Raw genomic sequence first — 23,096 nt, forward strand, 5'->3', positions numbered from 1 at the left:
TGGACAGGCAAGACATCAGAAATAACATCTATCATTCAACCCAGTTTTATTATTCGTTTGGTGCATCCAAGATGTGTAAATGTGTAGAGAGAAGAATACTTTTTTTTTTTTTTTAATCAGTATAATTTATTTTAACAATAGCAACTTTTAAGGATGCTTAGGAGCATGAAGACCAAATTTTATCAGAGAATTTGTGGCCTGTGAAAGGTATGGAAGTCAAAAATAGATACCAGCAAGTTATCATATGGCATTACAGTCCATTACATATATACACACATCTGAAAATGTTTAGATTCCTCTCAAAGTTTATGACATTTAACATCAAAATAAGGTAACAAATCCTCTCTCTGTACCTCTTCTTTGAATAGATTCTGTCTGTTTTTCAGTGATCGAAGCTTGCTTTGTTTATCCTCATGTTCCAGGTCTTCTTCGGGAGGCTGGAAGTAAGTAATCAGGTCTTGCAGAGTCTGAGCCATCTCCTCAACAGGCAGGGCGATGGGTGATAGTGTTCTGTTGTTTCCACTAAGGAAAACAAGAACCACATAGACTGGCAGTGTTACTCATTTTCACACTAATTTACAGTGTTATGGAGCAGCCTATTTTCTGTTCGTATCTAAATCAAGTCTTCTTATACATAGAACATATGTATATGAACAACAGTTGATCTGAATTGCAAACCATTCAAACATCTATTGTTCGGTTGTCCACTACTCAAAGATTCCTGAATTGGAATCACATTTCCTCTTCTACACTGATTTAAAGACAGAGGTAAGATTAAAAAAAAAAAAAAAAAAAAAAAAAAAAAAAAAAAAAGGAAGAAGATAGATGAAAGATAAAAGATGTTTTTTTTTTTTTTTTACAGTAATAGATATTACTTTTTTTACAGTAATAGATATTGTTTAGATGCTTTAAATCCTATTGGTGTTACAGGTGCATTGTACAGATGGCCTAAAATTGTAGCAGTTATTGCAGCTGTACACCCCCATTCACCTAGATAAAGAATGCAAAATAGCAAGTAATAGCAAGTAATCCTAACCATTAATTAGTTGGTTCTGTATCAATTCTATATAGGAAGTAAAAAAGCTGGGATTTAAAAATATAAAGCACTTCAGGGAATCCCAATTGTCAGTAAAATAATGTCTCTTTCCTGTTCAAGCACTTGCTCAAACAATCTCGGATGACAACCCAATTTCTCAGGGTCTGACTCACTATTATAGGTAGTGTAATCTAGGAGGAGCTGTCTGATAGCCGAGGTGGCTGTTTTTATATCTTCAGCACAGGAAATAAAAAGGAGTAGTGTAGTCCTTTGTGAGTAAGTAATATCGTTTTAAACACACTAATATACAGTGTCCCGTGGAAGCAAATTCTTCAATACCAACTCATTTTTATTTTTTCATGTATTAGGCAGCAACAGAAGGCTAACTACTTATCACATTGAAAACTTCTGCCAAGCACTGTGAAAAAATAGCTTCCTTAGACCTACATATATCCTTAATTACTTTATTGTTATAAACTCTTATACGTTATATATACTCTATATACTCTATAGTGTGTATATATACACATATATACATACTCTTATACATTATATATAACTCTTATATGTTATCTCAGCAATTATAAATGAATATGCATTGACACCGAACTGTGTTTTACCCCAAAAATCCTGAGCTAAAAACATATCATGTAGAAGAGTGAAGGAAAGTGAAGGAAACATGGAACTTTCACTGAAGCAAAGATTGTTGTCTTGCTGTTTGTTAGAGTTATTGTCCTTTAAGTATATTACTGTAAGATAAATGTTATAAATAATTTACTCTGAAGAATGGGGGAAAGAAAGGAGAAAAAAAAAGTAACAAGATAGTGTGATAAAATTGTGCTTTAAAATGCCGCATGATTTCAAATGAGCACAGCTAAAGGTGTTATTCAAAAGGACAAATACAACTGCATATAAAAGTTTTGTATCAGTTTTCAAAATACTTTCCTTCACTAGCTGAATACTAATGCCTTTATCAGAACAATTAGTTTAGAACTATTTCTATGTAAAGTTTCAAACTTATGGATAACTAAGACTTGTTGAAATTAAGCTCTACTGATTAGTTACAGAAAACATTCTGAATAGTATTTTAAAAATTAACAAGCAAGATGATATATAACACATTAACAAAGCTTTTTGAACACAAGACACACTTCAGCATGGAGAAATTTAAGCTGAACCAAGTGCATTAATAGGGTGAAAGTCAATTTTGACTCAGAAAATTTATTTCATTCATAATATTGTTCAAATAGAAGTTTGAATCCAGAAAACCAAACTAGGGATGAAATGTCATAAATATAGTATAATTTCATGCTGAACATGTTATTTGTTCATTAAGATTCAAGATCTCATGAGGACAAAGGGTCTTCATTCAGCAACATATAAATTTAGATAAAATAATATTAATGTCTAGCACATTTGTTTTGTTATTGGCTGAAATTAATCTTTTCCATGGAAAGAAAGGTATTACATTGTAATGCGTGGCAAGGATATTAAGCAACTACTTACCAAGCATGGCCCTTTATATAGCCTTCTTGATAAATCAAGATCATTATAAATCAAGTCTGTTGTCTTATTAAATTGTTTAATTCCCCTAACTTTTTAAACGTCCTTTGTAGTAATGATTCTGTGCTTAGGCTACTCATATATTGCTTAAAAATAACCAGGTTTCCAAGGGCATTGGTGTTTTGATCTGTGGAAATAGCTATGACTGTTTCCACATTAGGTTTGACTTCTATTATACAGTTAGTGGAACAGTCCAATCGCGGATAATTTGTATTTAGGTGTAATTACTAACTCTATTACCATCTAGTAGAGCAAAGATTTGGAAGAAAAAATATTCAGAAGGTAATTCTACTAATTCTAGTCTAATCAAATTTAGAATCAATAATAATATTTATCAATAATAATTTTAGAATAAAAACTTGAGTTATTCCTTTCAATCAGATAGAGTTGCTGTTTCTCTGCTGAGGTTTTCTAAATAATTTTGCATATCCTTAAATCTATTTCACTGCATATATATGTGTTGGTTTAAACCACAGATTTACGTGACAGAAACAAGTTATTCTTTGTATCTTCTCAGCTGATGCTTAGCCTTTTGCCCTAATTAATCTTACTGCAGATAATCCATCATACAGCGTACAGTTCACCAGAGAGGTCTGCCTCTCCTCTGGTCTGTAAGTTTTCCAAACATTCCACGGGTAACAGAGACTTAGAGAGTCAACAGGATGGATGATTGAAAAGGTACTTATAAAATGCTGCAGCCAAGATACTGAAGGTAATAAAGGGGTGTTCTCCTTCCAGATATGCAGAAATCTATTTTGTATCTCCTTCTACTGCTGATGTGCAAGGACTTGGGGCTGCTATGATTTCATAGAAAAAAATCATAGAATATCTGAAGTTGGAAGGGACCCATAAGGACCATCAAGTCAAACTCCTGGGTCTGCAAAGGACTACCCAAAAATCAAACCATACATCTGAGAGCATTGTCCAAATGCTTCTTGAATTCTGGCAGGCTTGGTGCCAAGACCACTTCCCTGGGAAGCCTGTACTGGTGCCTGACCACCCTCCCCATGAAACACCTTTTCCTGATACCCAACCTGAACCTCACCTGTCACAGATCCATGCCATTACTTCAGGACCTCTCACTGTCCCCAGAGAGCAGAGCTCAGCGCCTGCCCCTCCACTCCCCTCATGAGGAAGCTGCAGGCCACCATGAGGCCTCTCCTCCTTCTCCTCTTCTCTGGGCTGAACAAACCAAGCGACTTCAGCCATTCCTTATACCTCTTGCTCTCTAGACACTTCACCATCTTTGCAACCCTCCTTAGAACACTCTCTAATAGTTATATATCATTTTTACATCATTTTATTATCATTTTATCCTCTGTGATGCCAAAAACTGCATATGGTATTGGAGGACTGGAGGTGACACTGTACCAGCGCAGAGTGGGGCAGGTTAATCCCTTCCCTCGGCCAGCTAACAATGCCATTCTTGAGAAACTTAAACATACATGTATGTATGGCCCTCCTGTTTGCCATGGCACACTGTTGACTCATGCTCAACTTGCTGTTAACCAAAATCCACAGATCCCTTTCTGCAGGGCTGCTCTCCAGACTTTCGTCCCCGTCTGTACATACAGCCAAGGCTACCCCTTCCCAGATGCAAAATCCGGCACTTGCTCATGCACTTTCATACTGTTGGTGACTGGCCAGCTCTCATACTTGGTAAGATCTCTCTGCAAGACCTCTCCAACCTTGATGGAGTCAACAGCTCCTCCCAATTTAGTATCATCTGCAAACTTGCCAAAAAAGTCTTCCAAACACTACATCCAAATCATTTATGAAAACATTTCAGAGAACTGGCTCTAAAATGGTGCCCTGCAGAACCCCACTAGTGACTGGCCACCAGCCTGATGTAATTCCATTTACTATAACCCTATCCTGTTCTATTCTTGATCTTGACAGAAGCAAGCATCTATTTTCCTTTCATGTGGTTTGAAAAGTTTGAATAGAGTTGACTACAGTATTTGGTTTACCAAGACAAATAGAAGATAAGAACCCTTTTCTGAATATTCTCAAGTTTTATCTATTGTAGAATACTTACTAATGGAATTATACTGTGATCGTTTGGTATCTTTTCTTCCAACTAGATTCTGGTCCAGTTTCAATCTGGCATGAAGGTATTGGATTTCATCTAATGAGCCTTAACTAAGCTGAGTTTTATCTATTTAATGGCAGTACTCATCAAAATGACAAATCAATAAAAATAAATTTCTAAATATAAATATTTGTAAACAGGAAGTAAGGATTTTGTTTGAGAAATTTTTCTAATTTCAGAATATTTAAAAACAACAAAAATTATTCATATGAGATAACAACTACCTTATAAACTGGCTGAATAAGCTTGTAGTATTGCGAATGATTCGAGCAGCCTGGGATTCTTCATGTTGACATCTTTGTAAGGTTAGACCATCATCCATATGGCCTTCTTGGTGCAGTATAACCTATTGAAAGTCAGTAATTATCAAAACCATGATTTTAAAAACCTTTAATACTTTTACATTCTTGTAACATTTATGTCAATATTGTACTGAAAAGGGTAATTGCAGTAACTGAGGGTAATTAAGTAACTGAGCTACTATGTTGTGCTACTCCGAATACCTATTTATTAAATAATTACAAATTTTTCAGTTTCACATAAAAGTTATTTGGAGATGACATGACAAGAACTTTCATTATTTCTATATTCTGTCTGTCAGGGAAAGATTGTCACTACCTTAAAGCATCATTCACTAAAGGATTCATACACAAGAAGACTACTGACAAGAAAAGCAAGCTGGAGTGACAAACATCATGAAAATTACAATGCAGCTAATGGAGCAACAATATTTACTAGTAATTCCTGATTCATATAACTGTTCTCTACACATTATGTTGGATTCTTAAAAGAACCAGATGTAAATATCACAGGAACATCAAGCAATAGCAGAGATCTTCCATTGGGTTGTCAACTTTCCCTTTAACTAAATACCTAATTCCACAAAAAGCTGGCATAATTTTAGATACCGCATAAAAAAAAAAAAAACTTGATCATTGAGTCATTAAAATTCTGTACCACTTTTAAACAATGAAATGTGAGTTATCCTACTGCTTTTACCAAAAGGTAAACTACTGAACTCTCACTGAGTTTTAAGTTCTCACTTAAAAAAAATATATTTTTTTTAAGCTTTGAGGTAGTAAAAAATTGCTGGCCAACATCCTAGTGAGGTGAGTAATTCTGTAGGCACTGAATAGAACATAAAAGAACATAATCAATGTTATACTAATGGTTACTGACACAAAAGGAAAGGTTATTTACCAACAGCGTTCTTTCATACTGGCATGTAGGTATACCAAAGCACTGTAAGTGATGCTTTTTTGGATACCCCAGAATCCATGGAAATATGATGGAGAAGACTAGGAAGACACTTCTGAATGAGTATACTGATAATTTTACCTTAAAGGCGAATAATTTATGTATCAGTCATATTTAGTTTTGTTCAAGCACTTCTTTATATATGTCTATGCTTTGTGTGACTTTGTTACCTGAAATACCACTGTTCGGATAACAAAGGGTCTTGAGGTCTCTTAACTGAACAATCACTAAAGAAATCTTGTTCACACACAATTAATAAGAAAACACACATCAATCTGATAATGCTTTCTCAGGCTGTTGTATGTAGCTCTAGATTCTGGAAAGGATGTTACAGGAATGGAAACATTTGAGATAGGATATTAACAGTATCACAACTTGCAAATAACTTTACCTTCAACACCACATAGCTGACAAAAGACTTAGTCTTCTTAAATAAGAAGTACATCAGGGAAGAGATGAGTCCGTTAAGGGCCTAATCTTCCCTATGTCTTTGACCAAGAAAAATGTAACTACCAGGATGACTTTGCTCACTGGAAAATGGAAAAAGGAAAGAGTACCCTTTAGTTCAGGACAGCATCTGATGTGCCATAGAAGATACAAGCTGGTTTTGCTTCTTGAAAAAATCAGGTATTTCTTGATTCTCCTTGGGTACACAGGCACATTAAAAAAAAAATGCAGACCAGCTTGAGAAGTATTATAATGATTGAAAGCAACAATCACCTCACAGAATGATGGTGGAAGGTGAATACCAAGTTATGACTACACTTTTACTGTAGAAAAATTAATTTGACATGAAATTTAAAGGAGAACATATATCCAAACTTGCTTACAGTCTATTACCTTATTTTGCAGAGGACCGAAAAAACAAAACAAAACAAAAAGTTCCTTGCCTCCACAGGCATATCAATTACAGGAAGCAAGAAGGTTTGAGTTTTCTTCTGTTGGAAGGCACTTAGCATGAGAGAATTTTCCAGGTGATGGGGTAACAAAAGATTTAGAGCCTTTGAATGTGAATGAAACACTTTGAAAGGAGGATAAAAATGACAGGCAATTACAGAGGTTCTTTGGAGCTGGTGAGCAGAAAGCTGGAAAAAAAACAAACACAACTAAACTTCAAAGGTAACTATTGCAAAATTCTTCCCTGAAAAAAGAGGAAGAATCTACATACTGCCTTCACAAGAAGAAAATGGGACTGTGGCTTTACAGAATCCCATAACCAATGCTGGCATGGCAAAGGAAGAGAGCGTCATTGTGTGTGTAAGTCTCTTAATAAGAAAATACCGAATGACTGGCACACAAAGAATTTCCATGATCAGCCACGCTGCTGAGAAGAACTGAAGGGAATGGGCACCCACTGCCCTTTTGTGACTATGCATGCTGTAAATGAGATTACACCTTTTACAAGGCATCCAAAGTAGTTTGTTCTACAAGAATATGGTTACCTTAAAGAAAAACACTCTGTCAGTCATGCATACTTTCTAGGACTGCTCTATTAAATAATGCAAAATGCTTACAGAATCACTGACAACATACTGAATAAAGATCATATTTGCTTAAATAAAATTTTAAATGTTGAAAAAGTTGAATAAAATAACAGGGAAGCATCTTTGGGATTTCACTGCATTTTCTACAGCTGCAAGGATTATAATTACTTCATAACTTATGATTTTTGTTGTTGTTGTTATTATGGACTTCCTACACGAATCTCTTTAATCATTCATGAGTAACACCATCACATGAAAACACAAATTAAAACCAAGATCCTGCCTACTACAACCACAGAGTGGGCATGTATAGAAATCTGCTTCCTTTGTAGACCGACTACTTTTTCTCAGAAAAGGAAGTATTGTCATAAAAGAAAGTAGTTATAACTACCACATTGACAGGAAGGTTAAAAAACACAAAACAAAACAACAACAAACAAACAAAAACAACAAACACCACCAACAACAACAACAAAAAAAGAAAAAAGAAACAGGATAGACTAAAACTGTTATGCAACTAATATTCATTAACTAATAACTAATAATTGAAACAAGCAAACAAAAAACATTACCTTTCTTTTTAAGGGACCTAAACGTGCTGATTTAGCATCCTGTGCTTTATAAGTCAACCATAAAGCACTGGCCACATGTTGAACAAAACAGACTGAATCACCATACTTTATTTCTGGGACTCCCATTCCATCAATATCACGTTTAAGAGTGGAATCCTGTTTTTCTTTTAGCTCCTAGGAACATAAAATGAAAGTTCATGAAACAAGATAAACCATTGAATTCTATACTGAACAACATTCCAACTTTATCAACTCTATCAAATTAGACAGAATCTGATTAAATACCATTTCAAATTTGAAGTAACAGCATTTTCACTGAAATATCTAGTAAAATCATTACTGTGTAAATATTTATTAAAAAAATAAATGCTTAAACTGAACTAAATACTTAACCTAACCTAATCAGTCACTAATCATTGATTTAATTAAGGTCTCAGTTTGGTAGAGTCTGAAGAACTTTATTTTATTAAATTTTTCAAATTTTAGCTTAAAAATGAAAAAGAAAAATGTGCAGAAACATATTTTGAAATGTAATTAAAATGTTTTTATGCTAGATAATTTTTGCTTATAACTACTGTATGTAGATAAAAACTTCACTTGGAATGATGCTTCTATATTTCAACAATCAGCAAAGAAAAAATATTACCTTTGCAAATCTGTAACATGTAGTTTTACATTTGTTTTATTTATTAATTTATTCATTATTTTTAAAATTTATTTTATTTTCTATGTTTATTATCTTTTTAAGAGGAATTGGATTCTTTCAAATCTCCATTAAAGCCATTTCAGTGCTTGGCTAGAACACCCAGTACAATTTGTAAACCCAAGTTTATAAAGCAAGTACAGTTGTTTACAACTAAAAAGTTTTCCTTTCAAAACTGAACTCAGCACAAAATTCTATAATAGCAAATTAGGGATGTGCATGAATGTTTGTGGTTAAACAAAAGAACAAGTAATTAGATTTTTTTTTTCCAATGATTCCAAGTCCTCTGATGGACAGAAGTGTAAATTGTTGCTAATTTGTTCCAAAGTAAACAAAATATGTTAGACACTGATATATAGTTTACATTATTTTATATGTAACAGGTTTTCTTATTACATTATAGTTCAGTGAATGTGTAACATCTGTGGAGTAAAAAGAAGTTCTATCATAAGCATGTTAATCCACTTCCATTTAAATGTAATCTTGCTGGCATATTTCAACAATATTTTAGTGGAAACAGACAGTATTATAATGTCAAGATGAAGTAGAATGAAATTACATTACATTCCTTGGGGATACCATTACAATATCAAGACAATGTGGAAATTATGTCACATCACATTTATATGGACTATACTACCACATACACATAAAGATGAACCCTTTCAATACATATGTACAGTGAGGCCATTAAGTAATGAACAAAACAAAAAAACAGCACAAATTCATTAACTGTCAACAGCTAATTACATAGCTTTACATAGCACCTTGAACACTAAAACAGTTTTCTCTGTATCAAGAATCAAGCAATATCAATTAAGCTACTGTTTTTTTTTTTTTTTTTTTTTTTTTTTTTTAAGAAAAAGTGAAAAGGGAAAGGAGGGGAGGGCTTTTTCAAATATCAGAATGTTTTTAGGGGTACAAAGGCACTTTAAGCAATAGAGTATAAATTTATCCTGATGTTTTGCTCTTTGTGCACTGCCCAGTTTCTCTAGGATTTTAGCCAAGTCGTTTGATAGCAGTGTGCAAAGAGAAGGAATGTTTTCTAACAGCCAAAAAGTATAATCATAAAAAGATTAAGGGGAGTGGAGAGGAATAAAAAAGAAAAAAAGTAAGAATTCTTAACTTGATATTTGTACTTATCTTAGCAGCAAAACTTCCAACCTTTTTCTCCTTCAAAACCCTTTCTTCACAGCCTATTATCTGTCTAACTCCCTGAAGCCATGAATGAATCAAGGTGAAGAAAAACAAACAAACAACAAAAAAAAAAAATAACTGAGGGTTTTGAAGATGTCAAAAGAAAAATAGCAACAGTAACAGAAGAAAAAAAAAAAAACAAAACTTGGGGGCAAAGCTGACAAAAATATGCAATGCTCACAAATAACTTAATATACTAGAAGAAAGGCATGATTCAGAAAATGGGAGAATTCCTACTGATGGCAAGTAAGGAATGGCAGTGTGAATGGGACAAAGAAATAAAACTCAGCTTTACAATGATTTTCAAAGAGTGTTCTTGAAAATGCATAGTAAGGAAAGCATCCTTGATACTTCAAGGGCTTCTTTACCTACTCCTAAATATGATTAGACAATCTGACAGCTGAACTCTTACTAAGACCGACCTATGCTTTCAAGTTCAAATCATATCAAACTATTGCACGCTGTTATTGTGTTAAAAGTACTGCCATAGGCAGAACCTGTTTAACAAAAGTAAAAGACACAAAGTCAACAAATATCAGAGGACTGATTAATTGACCTTAAAGTGAACCTGTCTTGCTGGTATGTTTACTATAATTTGTATACCCTACTGTATATGTTTCTGCACACCAGTAGCCAAGAAAACAAAAAGGGTAATTTTAGTTTTACCTTCTCCTTTCTTCTCCCCTATCAAATAAGCAGACAATGTAGCTTAGTACAGTATTTGAAAGATTGCAACTTTTTAGTGTACTCAGATGAATAGCTGAATGCTGTAAAATTTATCTGGAATGCATAATATTTTGAGATGACTTAAAGATATTATACCTTTAACATTGAGAAATATATGTAACTATATGCAACAAAGATAACTGAGACATAAAGTCAAATTTGTACGGTAACTACATCCATGTGGAGGTCCAAACAAACTCATTTCTTGAGTGATGTGTCTTCTTGACAGAGTATTACAAAATCCTAGCAGTTTTTAACTACTCACTTCAGAAAAGAAAACTGAGGACCCTCTTTTTTATTTCTGGGAAGCAATGTTTTTTGTGACTGGCAGACTCAACAGGCTTATCAATTTCAAGAAGTTTATGATTTAAAATGATACAACTTTACTATCATTTTAACACAAATTATGTAAAAACATTCGTAACTTATGTGCTTACTTGGAAATGATAACTGTAAAATATGAACTTACAAATAAATAATTGAACATTCAGCAACTACGGTATGTGAAGGACTCTATAATACTTATAATCTTGTTTCAAAAACTAACTAAACTTTATGATAACTACTAAACTATTACGACATCCTAATGCCATCTTGAGCCCCGAAGATAGCTACATGTTGGCAGTAATATTAAAATGATATCAAATCCTTCTGCATGAGTCATCTGTGACTTTTGAATGTGTTAGAATGTTACTTACTCAGACTACACAAATAATTTCTTCATTGTCAGTTGTATATATAATCACGGAAATAAAATACGAAATGTCAAATATTAATTCTGGGCTATGACAGCTTTCAAAGAAACAAACATTTTTAAATATCCTCTTGTTCTTCACTTTGTTTATTCTCAAAGAAATTTAAAGCAGAATCAAGGTTCTGCTCAACAGAGTATACCGAGCCAAGTACTGTGCTGGAATGAGAACATCCCATTTCAAAACAGAATTCCATCTGGTGTATGGAAACTGCTGTCTCTGTGGTCACAAAGCATTACACAGTTAACTGTTGCCCTAAAATATAAAGGTTGACATTTCAAAACTTTGTCAAAAACAAAGTTCACATTAAAGCCAACAACAGGCATAATTTTGTTGTGTGTGTGTGTTTTTTTTTAAACTTAGTTTGCAGTAATTTGCCATAAACAGACACATATTTCATATGCTATTTTCATTCAAATTGGCACCATAAACCAGTATGTTCTCTCAATGTGTCTTTACTGTATTCTTTCACTTTTTTAAAAAGCTCAATTTCACTCTTATTTATGTAAGGATGGAAAACTCTAATTTAAATGTATAATTTAAAATATCTATTCTGATTTCCAGAGCTGTCTGACAAAAGGAAACAAAACAGTGAAAGTAGGTATTTTATGAATGCTATCATCAAAGATTCTGAAAAGCAAGGAAAACAAGACTGCTGAAGTAGCATAGAAAAATACTGAATATAAAGGTACACTGTTTCAGCAAGAGAGTCTCTATAGCAACTGTTGAAAAAAAAGACTTTAAGGTATGCGTTAAAAACTCCTGTGAAGCCTTGGGTATTTGGTATACTCCACATAGCTCTGCCTACAGGGAAGGAGAATCTCTCTTTTTCTATAAAATCTATTTTGCTGGCTTCCAAAAACAAAGAATGGGGAAATAAAATATTTTCTTTTGGATACTGCACAACAATGTATATTCTGAGTGATCTGGTCTGAATTCAGTGTTAAAACCCACTTGGAGCAGAATCACAGAATGGCTGGGGTTGAAAGGAATCTGAAGATCATGTAGTCCAACCCCCAAGGCTGGACTGGATGACTTCCAAGGTCCCTTCCAACCTGAGTTATTCTATAATTCTAAAGGGCAAACAGCCAGGTATTCCAGCACATTTAAGGATCTGTACACAGCTGGCTAGGAAGTTATTATACAGTTATCCTGAAATGTCCTTTAATTCATGTCATATTTGCTCTAAAAAGACCTTACAGGAGGCTATAGCAAGGTGGGAATCTGTCTCTTCTCCCAACCACTACATGATAAGAGGAAATGGCCTTAAGTTGTGCCAGGGGAGGTTTAGGACAAATATTAGGAAAAAAATATTCACTGAAAGGGTTGTGAAGTATTGGAACAAGCTGCCCAAGGAAGTAGTTGAGTCACCGTCCCTGAAGGTATTCAAAAAAGGTGTAGATAGGGTGCTTAGCGGTATGGTGGAACTGACAGTGTTAGGTTAAAGGTTGTACCAGATGATCTGAGAAGTTTTTCCAATCTGATTTTATGATTCTATTATATTAAGGTACAGCCGAGTGAAAATACTTCTTGATTGAGGTAATGAATAAGAGAAAACTGCGACAAATGTTTACAAAGAATAATGTACAGAAATTAAAAGATAATCACACTTGCATGTATCTAATATAACCATTAGTTCTAAGTTTTTTCCCCCTCTATCTATACGGAATCAGCACTAATTTCTTTAGGTTGGCTCTAAAAGACAATTCCTTCTTACAGCCCTTACATCCTTGGGGCCTAGTCACATCCAAAACTTCACCCTTCTCTCTTCAGGAAGTTTTAACCATCCTGTTATCACTGTTTGTTTCTCCCATCTTTGGGAACACTAACGTCTCTAGTCTCTATTAACTAGCCAGTGAAATTCTCAGCTGCCTGAGAGTAAACAATTACTCATATTCTTGCCTCAGGCAAAAGCAGATTACCACCTATTGTGAGATAATCTTTTCTATATAGGACAGCAAAAATCTTAGTATGACAAGACACTGAAGATGTATTTCAAATAAAAATGTAAATTAGCAACCATATTATGTACAAATACAATAGAAGGGACGAATGCATTACACAGTCATTACTGAATTCTGTGTAATTAATTACTACTGTGCATCACATCAGTCATTTTGGGGATTGTAACAAATTTCACAAATAGGCACAACAAGAGTAAGAAAATATGTATTTTTTAGTCAGTATAAGAGAAATGATTTATTATATGTTGAAGTATGTATGTGGATGCATATATAAGCATAATATATATATACTTAAAATTTATACATTTATAACATATAGTTTAAAATATTAAGCCAGTGTCCAATTAGGCAGTGAGTACATTAAAACAATTTGAACACAACGTTGAACTAGTAGCTGTGATATTCCTGGCACACACACCTTTATTAACAGGGTGTCCTGATTTGACAAAAATTGGAAAAAATTACAGCTATAATAAATGTCCCTGCACAACATGTTACAGTCTACACTGCATAGCCTTTACACTGCAGGAAGAATCCAACATTTATCTGGTGAGCTTCTAGCTATCTAAGACACATTTCCTGATAATTTTTCAATTATTTTGACTGATTAAAATAAGACTTCTTGGCATACTGTATGCAGTCACGCTAATGAAATAAACATGATTATTTTAAAATGTTAAAATGGAGTATTTGCTTTGTTAGAAGCAGACAGAAGTCTGGTATCTGTCAAGACCCTTAATGATAGATTTTATGTCACACACATCTAACTTCAGAGATTCTCTTTCACCACCTCTCACGGGCCATACAGTATTCAAAATCACACAGAACATTTTTCTTCTCATATCCAATCAAAGCCATCTATTGTAGCAGCTACAACTATTTGTAAGTAATATGAAAAAATGAAAGCATGTAAAAATTTTTTATCATCTTTGTTATAAAAACCTTTCACTTTCTGGGAAAAAAAAAAAGTTTTTAACTTTACCAACCTACATATTCATTCTTCATCCTCTGTCTTTTGTACTTTTTTTTTTTCCCCCCAGCTGGAAATGATGAAAAAGCGAGTAAAATACAACTAGCAGCTCACTAAGTTGCACGGTTTGAAAACATAACCTTTAGAAATCGCTGACTACTTTTTGCTTGCAATTTAGCTATTGGCATACTGCATAAAGAATAAAAAAGGCAGAATTTTGCCCAACTGAAGTGAACTGAAATCATTTCAGCTGTGACGGAACTGAAATGAATGACATTCTAATGAGAATCTGTCCAACTAAAATGATTCTGACTACAGATTACAGATCCTATGAATTCCATTCTGTGAATTCTATGAGTTTCATTTATATTAAATTCACTGTATCTTGTACTGTATTAGCTTTTTTATTATTATTATTATTTACCTGTCGATAATTTGGTTTACTCTAGAATTTATCTATCAGTTTTACTAATCTTAATTCAGGGTGTTTGCCTTTGCATAATCCCTGTCAATTGCTTCAATTTAAAAATTACAAATTTATAAAATCACTGAACCAACTCACAGTATTTGGGTACTCCATATTTATGACAAATTTGCATTAACATCATTTACCTTTGATGCTCTAAAACAGAAAGCAGAAGATGTTGTGTCTGACTTTTCTCTGTCTAACATTACAAGTCCTTCATCATCATTCAGAGCCAAGTACATTCCTGTTGTAATATGTCGAAGACGGAAAGGTTGTCCCCATTTGATGTTACTTCCACTCCAACTAAACATATGAGACATCAAGGAAAAATTTTAATAAAATAAAATAAACAAAACTAACACTTGTATTCTGGGCTCTAAAGGACTTTCAGAAAATAGAATACTATATAGAAAATCGTTTCTGCTTTTGATTTCAATACTTGCAACGCAACAGATGCAAAACTGGTAATATGTTTGCAAATGGAACCTTGGAGAAGAGCAATCACTGTAATTTTCTTGTTTCTCTACCCTCTCCATGTTTTATTAGGATATTACATACAGTGTCTATATAGAACAAACAAACAAAAAAACAACTACATGCTTTCTGAAAATTAATAAAGTGTCTATAAAAAAAAAGATATTGTTTTGATTTCCACACATGCTTCTAAAATTCCAGGTAAAAAGATAAGGTTTTACTTTTGGCCTTGAGCAATGTCTCAAGCAGAAGTACCTCATAGGCAACACTATTTTTGACATGGGAAACAGACAAGAGAAAGCCTTAAAATACTGATATTGCCTGTATAATTGTATCATGGTAGATTGCTTTTTATTACTGATAATGAGCAGGCTAACATATAGAAGGACAAATATAGAGAATTATAAATATAAATAATATAAATAAATTATAAAATTAATTATAAATATAAATAACATAAATTATCTATATAAATAAAGAGAAATATAAAAAAAAAATCTATCAGTCCCATTTTTGGGACTGTTCAGCCTGGAGAAGAAGCTCACAGTGTGGGGATCTTAACATGTATAAGATGTTAAGGGAGGGTGCAATGAAGACCAAGTCAGGCTCTTTTCAGTGTTGACCACAAGCGGCAATTGCCACAAACTGAAACACAGGAGGTTCCATCTAAACATCAGGAAGCACTTTACTGTGTGGGTGATCGAGCACTGGAACAGGTTGTCCAGAGAGGTTATGGAGTCTTCCTCATTGGGGATATTCAAAAGCCACCTGGATGTTTCCTGGGAAACCTGCTCTAAGTGCTTTAAGTAGGGTTGGACCAAATGACCAGAGGTTCTTTCCAACCTTAATGACTTCACAATTCTGTGAAATTGCTGTTAATGTAGCAAGGGTTACTGACAAATTCAAAAAATGTCTGTACCTTATTCGAAGTGGTTCTACTCTCCACAAAGACCTTGCTCGAACTCCAGCTCCTCCAGTTTCATAAAGTACTTTCCTGCAGGCAAATTCAGAAGATCATCCTCTTGTCTTTGTTTGTAATACTTGGTTTATATAACTTACTCCTATGTAAGCTGTCTAGGACTCACTTTTCCCTGGCTAAAGATGGAGATGAATGGAGAGAAGATTCCTACTCATAAGTGAGAGCACTATAGACAGTCCAAATGTCCAAGGTAAATTAGGAATTAAGGCTATTTACATTAATTTACTCTCTCTGAAGTTGATAAAATACTTTGCCTTCAAAATGGAGTTGATAAAACACAGCCTTCAAAGTGGTTGAGAATCTTCTTTTCTTCCTTAGTCATAAAAATGCGTAATTCGTATAGTTCCCAAGAGATTAATCTGAATTTCTAATGCTCCTATATACAAACATAATGTTAAAACTCATCATTGATGTTTCCATACATTAATAATAATCTGCATGAATACTATATCGACAATGTCATTGCTAGTATTACTTCTAACATTCTAACTAAGAGACAAAAACGGTGATAAGAATACAAAAACACTGAATTACAATCCTTACAAAATAAATACTACATATTAAATTCTATACTAGGTTTTAGGGAATATGGAGAAATAGAAAACATGAAATAAACAGATTCAGCCTTTAACATAATCTCATTTACTTGAACTTTTGGCAGTGGGTCAGTGTCATGTTTTAGTGTCAAAACTTAACATTCTACTTAATCATCAAATACAATCTATGGCAAATATATTCTGCAATAATAAAAAATAGGAAACAAACTTTTAATTAAATACTTTAGTTATAACAATAGATTTGACAGTGTGATGTGTTTTACGTATCTTAGTATATTTTAAGATTTCCTTAACTAAGCAAGTTTAATTTCTTTAGCATTTAACTTGGTGGAATTCATTCTATGCACCATGATCAATAGATTGAATAAAAATAACTTGGAAATAATAATAATTCCTGAGAGTTTAGTTGTAATATTAAAAAAATATATTCAAACAATTTTCTACCATGTCGTTTTTCTAATCAGTTCATGTAACTAAATTCTTTAGACCGAGATGTCTTATATAAATCAAACAAAGTATTCTTTTGAAAATTAAAAGGTAAGAAAATTAAAATCTTAGAAAAGACTGACGTATAACTTAGGAGTGAAGCTTCAGCAGAAGACGCATCTGCTGAACCTTTCCTTATTATGATTTCTGGCATTTCAAAAAAGAATTCACAAAATACAGTGAGAAACTGATATAACATGATTGCCAGTCTAGTAAAGGGCAACTCAACCACAACAAATTCTGGAAAGGAACTAAAGCAATAAATGTATATTTTTAGGCTACTATCAGCAACATTACTGCTTTTAGAAAACTATGTTAGAGTGGAGGCATTGCTTTCACAACATGATTGCCAAGCTATCCTCCATATTTTACTAAATAATGGTTTATTGCACTGTTATTCTACAATAAACTGAAACATTCTGTTACTGGTAGCAAATGCTCAGCAGAAGCTCTAACTGAATAGAAAATCTGTTCACACCGAAAACTAGTATTGGGGGATTACACTATCCCTTTTTTTCTACGCCTGTTTCTGCATTTCAAAGAATATGTGAATTTCAAAGAATATGTCTATGTGTAAACTGTGAGTGTGGAAACAGCTCTCCAGGCAAACAACAATAAGAAAATAATTTTCTTAATAACTGTAATATACTGCAGTACGTTGTTTCATAATTCAAGCAAGACAGAAGGGTTCATACATTAGAGCAGAATTATTCTAGGTGCAGAAAAAATTGATTCACTAGCTTCTTTCTGGAACTGCAATAAACTTTCAAAAGGGTTCTTCAATTTTTCTTAGGCAGCCTTTTTTCTATTTGTAAACGTTTCTGTTCATATATTTATGATACCTAATACCCTGATACCTAAGGGTGAACCTTTCAGCAATCAGATTACTTGATTCATGCTTATTCCTAAAGGTTTTCATCTATTCCTGACAATAAATTTTGTTGTAGATTTGTCAGAGGTAATAATGGCAATTCATAAAACCTGTTCTGCCCTTTCTCAAATGAGAGAAAGGGCGTGGAAAGATGAAAAAGACAGTTCCAATGTTCCTTGCTTAATTAAAACAATTGTAATAGACTACAAACCATAAAGGTGGTTAAAATGAAAAAAAAAAAAAAAGGGATAACGTAGAATTAAAAATTACCATTATCATAACTTGGTTAAGGTTAAAAACGTTCAAATTCTAATTTGGTGATTCAGAAAGTATTTTGTTTACACTTCAGAGAGTTAAAAATAAACAACTATCTGTTTCTAATAGTACAGTAGTGAAAGATTTTCAATATTAAGTAAAAGTTCTTTGTGCCCTTAGTTTCAGGACAAAACCTATAGTATTAACCATTTTATTATCCATTAAGAAGGTTACACAAATTTTGGTGCCTGGATTACTATTATTATTGAAAATAATATGAAATAATAAGAAAATATTTCTTACATATATTGCTGGGACTAATCTACTTTAGCATATAGGGACCTTCAATTGTGATTATTTATCTAAAAAAATGCAAAGCAAGGGAATTTAAAATCTGCTTTCCTGCTATGGCAAACTTCTCTGAATGCTGTAAATGCATACATAAGAATACCACAGCAGTACTGTGATAGCAGTACTATTATGAAATGCAGAATTTTAACTGGGTTTTCAGATTGACATTTTTTTTTCCTTTTTCAATAGTTACCAGGAAAAAAAAATCTGCCTAGCATTATTCTCATGCAACTATTGGACATGGAACTCAATTTGTGAAATGAAAGCTGTGTTTTTTTCTTATCTGAGCAACTTTTTCTACAACTTTTCATCTAGTGAGAACACTGGTTTATCTGGTACTCTGCTTCTTGATTAACACAAATACATTGGAAGAATCTAAATATTAAAACAAAGTATTAATCAAATGTGATAAATAAGAGCAGTACCTTACAAAAATGGGCAATATATAAAATTAAAAATATATTCCAGAGTCTGAGCCTTCAGAGGTTTTCCTAGAGTGTTTGTTTTGTTTTGTTTTGCATTACCATTTTCCCCACTAATGTTTGTTTACCTCAGCTTATAGTAGTACACATTAAAGATAAGTAACATAAAAAGCTGCAATCTTGGTGGAATTCAACTACTTCAATTTCAGCAATACTGGAACTTATGACTGATTTTCTACCTAGTAGGTCTCTCAACATCTTGTAACTATGTCACTGCCTAATTGAAGATAACTATCAAGAGAGTTTAACCTATTTAACTCATCTAATCTCAAATTCAACTGCCAATCAACAATCTACACTTTTTTTTTTTTTTTTTGAGAAGAAAGTGTATAAAAATGCATCACTACTCACTTTTGCTGTGAATCATTCTGATCTGTAGATGGAATTGTCAAACACTCATCATGGCCATGGAAAAAACGTACTACATGCCCACCAAGAAGATACCCTGTAGAAGAATCACATTCACTCATTAGTTTAAATATTGCCTATGTAAAAATATCACCATCAAAAAAACGATAATAAAAAAAGGACCTCATTCCTAGGTGAAACCTGTCTTTAAAATTTTCATTTTTTAGTGAAATACAACAAATAGAACAAACTTGTATAGCAAAAGAATATTATTTTTAATATCTTTTTCAGTTAGAAATATTTCTTCTGTAAATGCAAATAACAAGAAAGCAATTTATTAACATTTAAAAATCAAATTAGAATTCTGAGACAGAAAAGGAAAATGAAAAAATCTGCAACAATTACTGTTTTGAAAATTGAATGGTTTAGGTAAAAGTCAAATTAAACATATAACACAGCTTCCTCCCCCTTAATAAAATTAAAATGTTCACAATAAAAAATAATTTGGTGAATTCGTGAGGTTTTTCTGACATTTATAACTTGTGTCAGAATCAAAACTGCACAACAGTAGCTGGAGACAGAGGACAGAACAACACTTACCAGTTCTGAAAATCAAGCTTAATGGAAGCTAACTTTCCAAGCCATTTAACACAAAGACTATAGGTCAAAATGAGGCACTTTGCCTCAGAGAAAAAAAGAAAAATAATGATGTAGGAGGAGAATGATTCATCAGACCCAAGTCCAAACTGTTCTGACCTTCTAAGTGAAATTAATGCCCTTTAAAAGAACAAATATTTAAAGGAGGAAGGGTAGAATGAAACTTTTATGTTGTGATGTCAATTCAACAGAAATTTGTAAATTAGAAAAATGGTAACTGGCAATTATCCTGTTGCCAATTAATACAAGGGTCAAAGTAAAGAAAGAACATGAAGAACTATGCTTCTCTGATATCTATGTTCCATCAAAAGTATTTCAAAAATCACAAGAAGTCTGTTACGTGACTTGCAGCTCAAGGAAAATTCCACTTTCTTAAAGTCTATCTATTCAAGCTGAGCTAGGCTGCTAAGTCTAAGATACAATCACCCTTCATTTAGGTCATTCTGAGAAGTATATATACAGCTAACATAAAAAGTTGGGAAGAAAATGACACAAAGAAAACCTACCTCACCCCACTCTATACCTTTTTTTTTTTGATTTATGTGAGTTTGGATTATATGACCAACAGCCACTGGGCTACACGGTACTAGGTACTAGGTACTTGGGTTCCAAGTCCAGCACAAAGGGCCATCAAGATGATTAAGAGACTGAAGCATCTCTCCTAAGAAGATAAGGCTGAGATAGCTTGGCCTGCTTGACCTGGAGAAGAAAAGGCTCACGGGATCTCATCAATGTATATAAATACCTGCGCCGAGTGTAAAGATGACTGAGCCAGTGGTATAAAGGTGACAGAGCCAGTGTAAAGATGACAGTGTTGGGACAAGAGGCAATGGGCACAAACTGAAATACAGGAGAATCCATCAGGAAACATTTTATCACTGTGTGGGTGACTGAGCACGCACACAGGTTGTCCAGAGAGGTTGTGGAATCTCCATCTTTGGAGATACTCAGAAGATACCTGGACAAGGGCCTGGACAAGCTGCTTTAAGGTGGCCCTGCTTGAGTATGGATTGGATTAGATGGTCTCCAGAGGTCCCCTCCAACCTCAACCATTCTGTGATTATGTACACGCTTACAAAGTTTCGCTGACAAATCCCTACTATTACAAAGATTTGAAATATGCCACTGATCTTCCATGATCTCTCTGTGAAGCACATTATGTTTGTCTTCCATTACAAGTTTTTATTTTTATTTTTATTTTTAACCTCTGTACTATTTATGATCCATGGTGGCAAGGGACCAGATGACCATTTATAAATATATGGATTCAGCATAGTACACTTCTCACAGTGGAAAGCTAGGTATTACAAGCCAAATCCATGTCACATATGCTCTTAAAACGAAAACCTACAAACACTAAGACAAACTTTTTATAGGCCTATACACAGGTATACTGTGGCATTCTGTGCAATGCCTTACAACCTAAGGAAATAAAATCCAATGTCAAGTGATACAGAATGAACCTGACTTAGACATTTACCATTCATGAATGTGGAAAGCTGATAGTTTGAACAGAGAACAGCAGAGGTAAAATACAGTGTCTGTTATCATCATGTCACTAATATGATTTCTGCAATTTAAAGCTACACTGGCTCCTCTGCCCTTAGAGTATACAGCATATCATAACCTCAAACAATTTTTCTGTGCTAGTCCTTAGACTATCTGGATGGAAAATGCCAGTATTTCAAATTTACAGTGTGCATGCAAAAGTAAGAAGATAGTGTAGGAGTCATTTTGACTTTTTAAACCAGATTTGGTAGAAATGATGTTTGGGCCTTTCGTATCACTGTTAATGTTTTATTTCTCGAAAACTAACTATTCATTTTTATCTTTTCATTTTTTATTTTATTTACTTCCAAATTGTGCTTGGTTGAACTTATATATTGGTTTCTTTCAGAAACTGTTTTAATGACCTTCAGAATTGATCCTTTACTTTGCCCTGTTACTTCAGGAATCTCTTAGGAATGCTTCACATATTTTCTTATGGTTAAAAGTTAGAAATAATATTTTTAAAAAAGTACTGTTTTTTTCTATGTCTTATGCTGTGCATAATATTTTGATCTAGTTTTGCTAAAAATCCATTATTCTCTATGTTACTTAGTATTATAAACTCCCTGAGAATATTCAGACTTGGATGACTTTTCTGCAAGTTTGCACCAGTCTGTCTTAGCGACAGAGCATGGCACTGAAATAAAGAGTAACATTGACTGAATGAGCTTTTCATTACAGAACAAGGTGTTTCTCAGACAGAATAAGGTGATGTTTTTCAAACATTATTGAGAAATGCAGCCAAGCACCTAGAGAATAATCTTGCCCATGTGGTGTGGGATTTACAGCTGATTAAGGGGACGTATTTAGAGAGCTCATTTTCAGTGACTATTAGAGAAAGACACGAGGAAGCATGGCTGTAAGATCCAGAAAGGATATTGAGGAGGTATCTTTAAAAAACACAATGAGAAATTTGAAATAGGAACTATGGGAAACTTGTTTTCCATTTTGCATGTACCTTATCTTTCTTATCTTTTCTCATGATACATGGTATTTGAAAATCATCTACAAAATCTTAGTTTACTGGCTTTAGTTATTCTGTAGACCCTACTCCCCAGTATTAAACTGAAGTCTATGAATTCATCAGTTGATCTCTTGTCCTAATTTTTCATGCAGCTTTTTATGCTTTGTAAATGCAGAGTTACCTAATTTATTTAGCTTTTCTTCAGTTAATTCAGCTGAAGTATTTGTATTTCCCCATTCTCCTTTCCATTACTTTTCTCTCCTATGCTCATTTTCTGCACTTTAACAAGCTCTTCAGGTTGATGTTCTAAAGTGCTTTTTTCATTCGGTCTTTATGAAAAAT

At 33.5% G+C, this 23,096-nt stretch overlaps 1 protein-coding gene across 13 annotated transcripts in view; it reads right to left on the bottom strand.

The window, feature by feature from the left end:
• Window positions 1–23,096, bottom strand: part of RYR3 (ryanodine receptor 3) — a 222,397-nt gene that overhangs the window by 138,618 nt on the left and 60,683 nt on the right. For 8 of the 13 annotated variants that reach the window (XM_068684285.1, XM_068684282.1, XM_068684284.1 and 5 more), the window contains exons 8-13: window positions 19,589–19,682; window positions 16,176–16,250; window positions 14,929–15,085; window positions 8,005–8,178; window positions 4,913–5,037; window positions 354–522 (exon numbers count right to left, since the gene is read on the bottom strand). In XM_068684285.1, coding sequence (XP_068540386.1) covers window positions 354–522; window positions 4,913–5,037; window positions 8,005–8,178; window positions 14,929–15,085; window positions 16,176–16,250; window positions 19,589–19,682 — 794 coding nt within the window. The remainder of the gene's footprint in view (window positions 1–353; window positions 523–4,912; window positions 5,038–8,004; window positions 8,179–14,928; window positions 15,086–16,175; window positions 16,251–19,588; window positions 19,683–23,096) is intronic. The other 5 variants (XM_068684283.1, XM_068684279.1, XM_068684288.1 and 2 more) reach the window with 1 other exon arrangement.

The sequence above is a fragment of the Anas acuta genome, chromosome 5 (genome assembly GCF_963932015.1).
Source record: "Anas acuta chromosome 5, bAnaAcu1.1, whole genome shotgun sequence".
Lineage (NCBI taxonomy): Eukaryota > Metazoa > Chordata > Aves > Anseriformes > Anatidae > Anas > Anas acuta.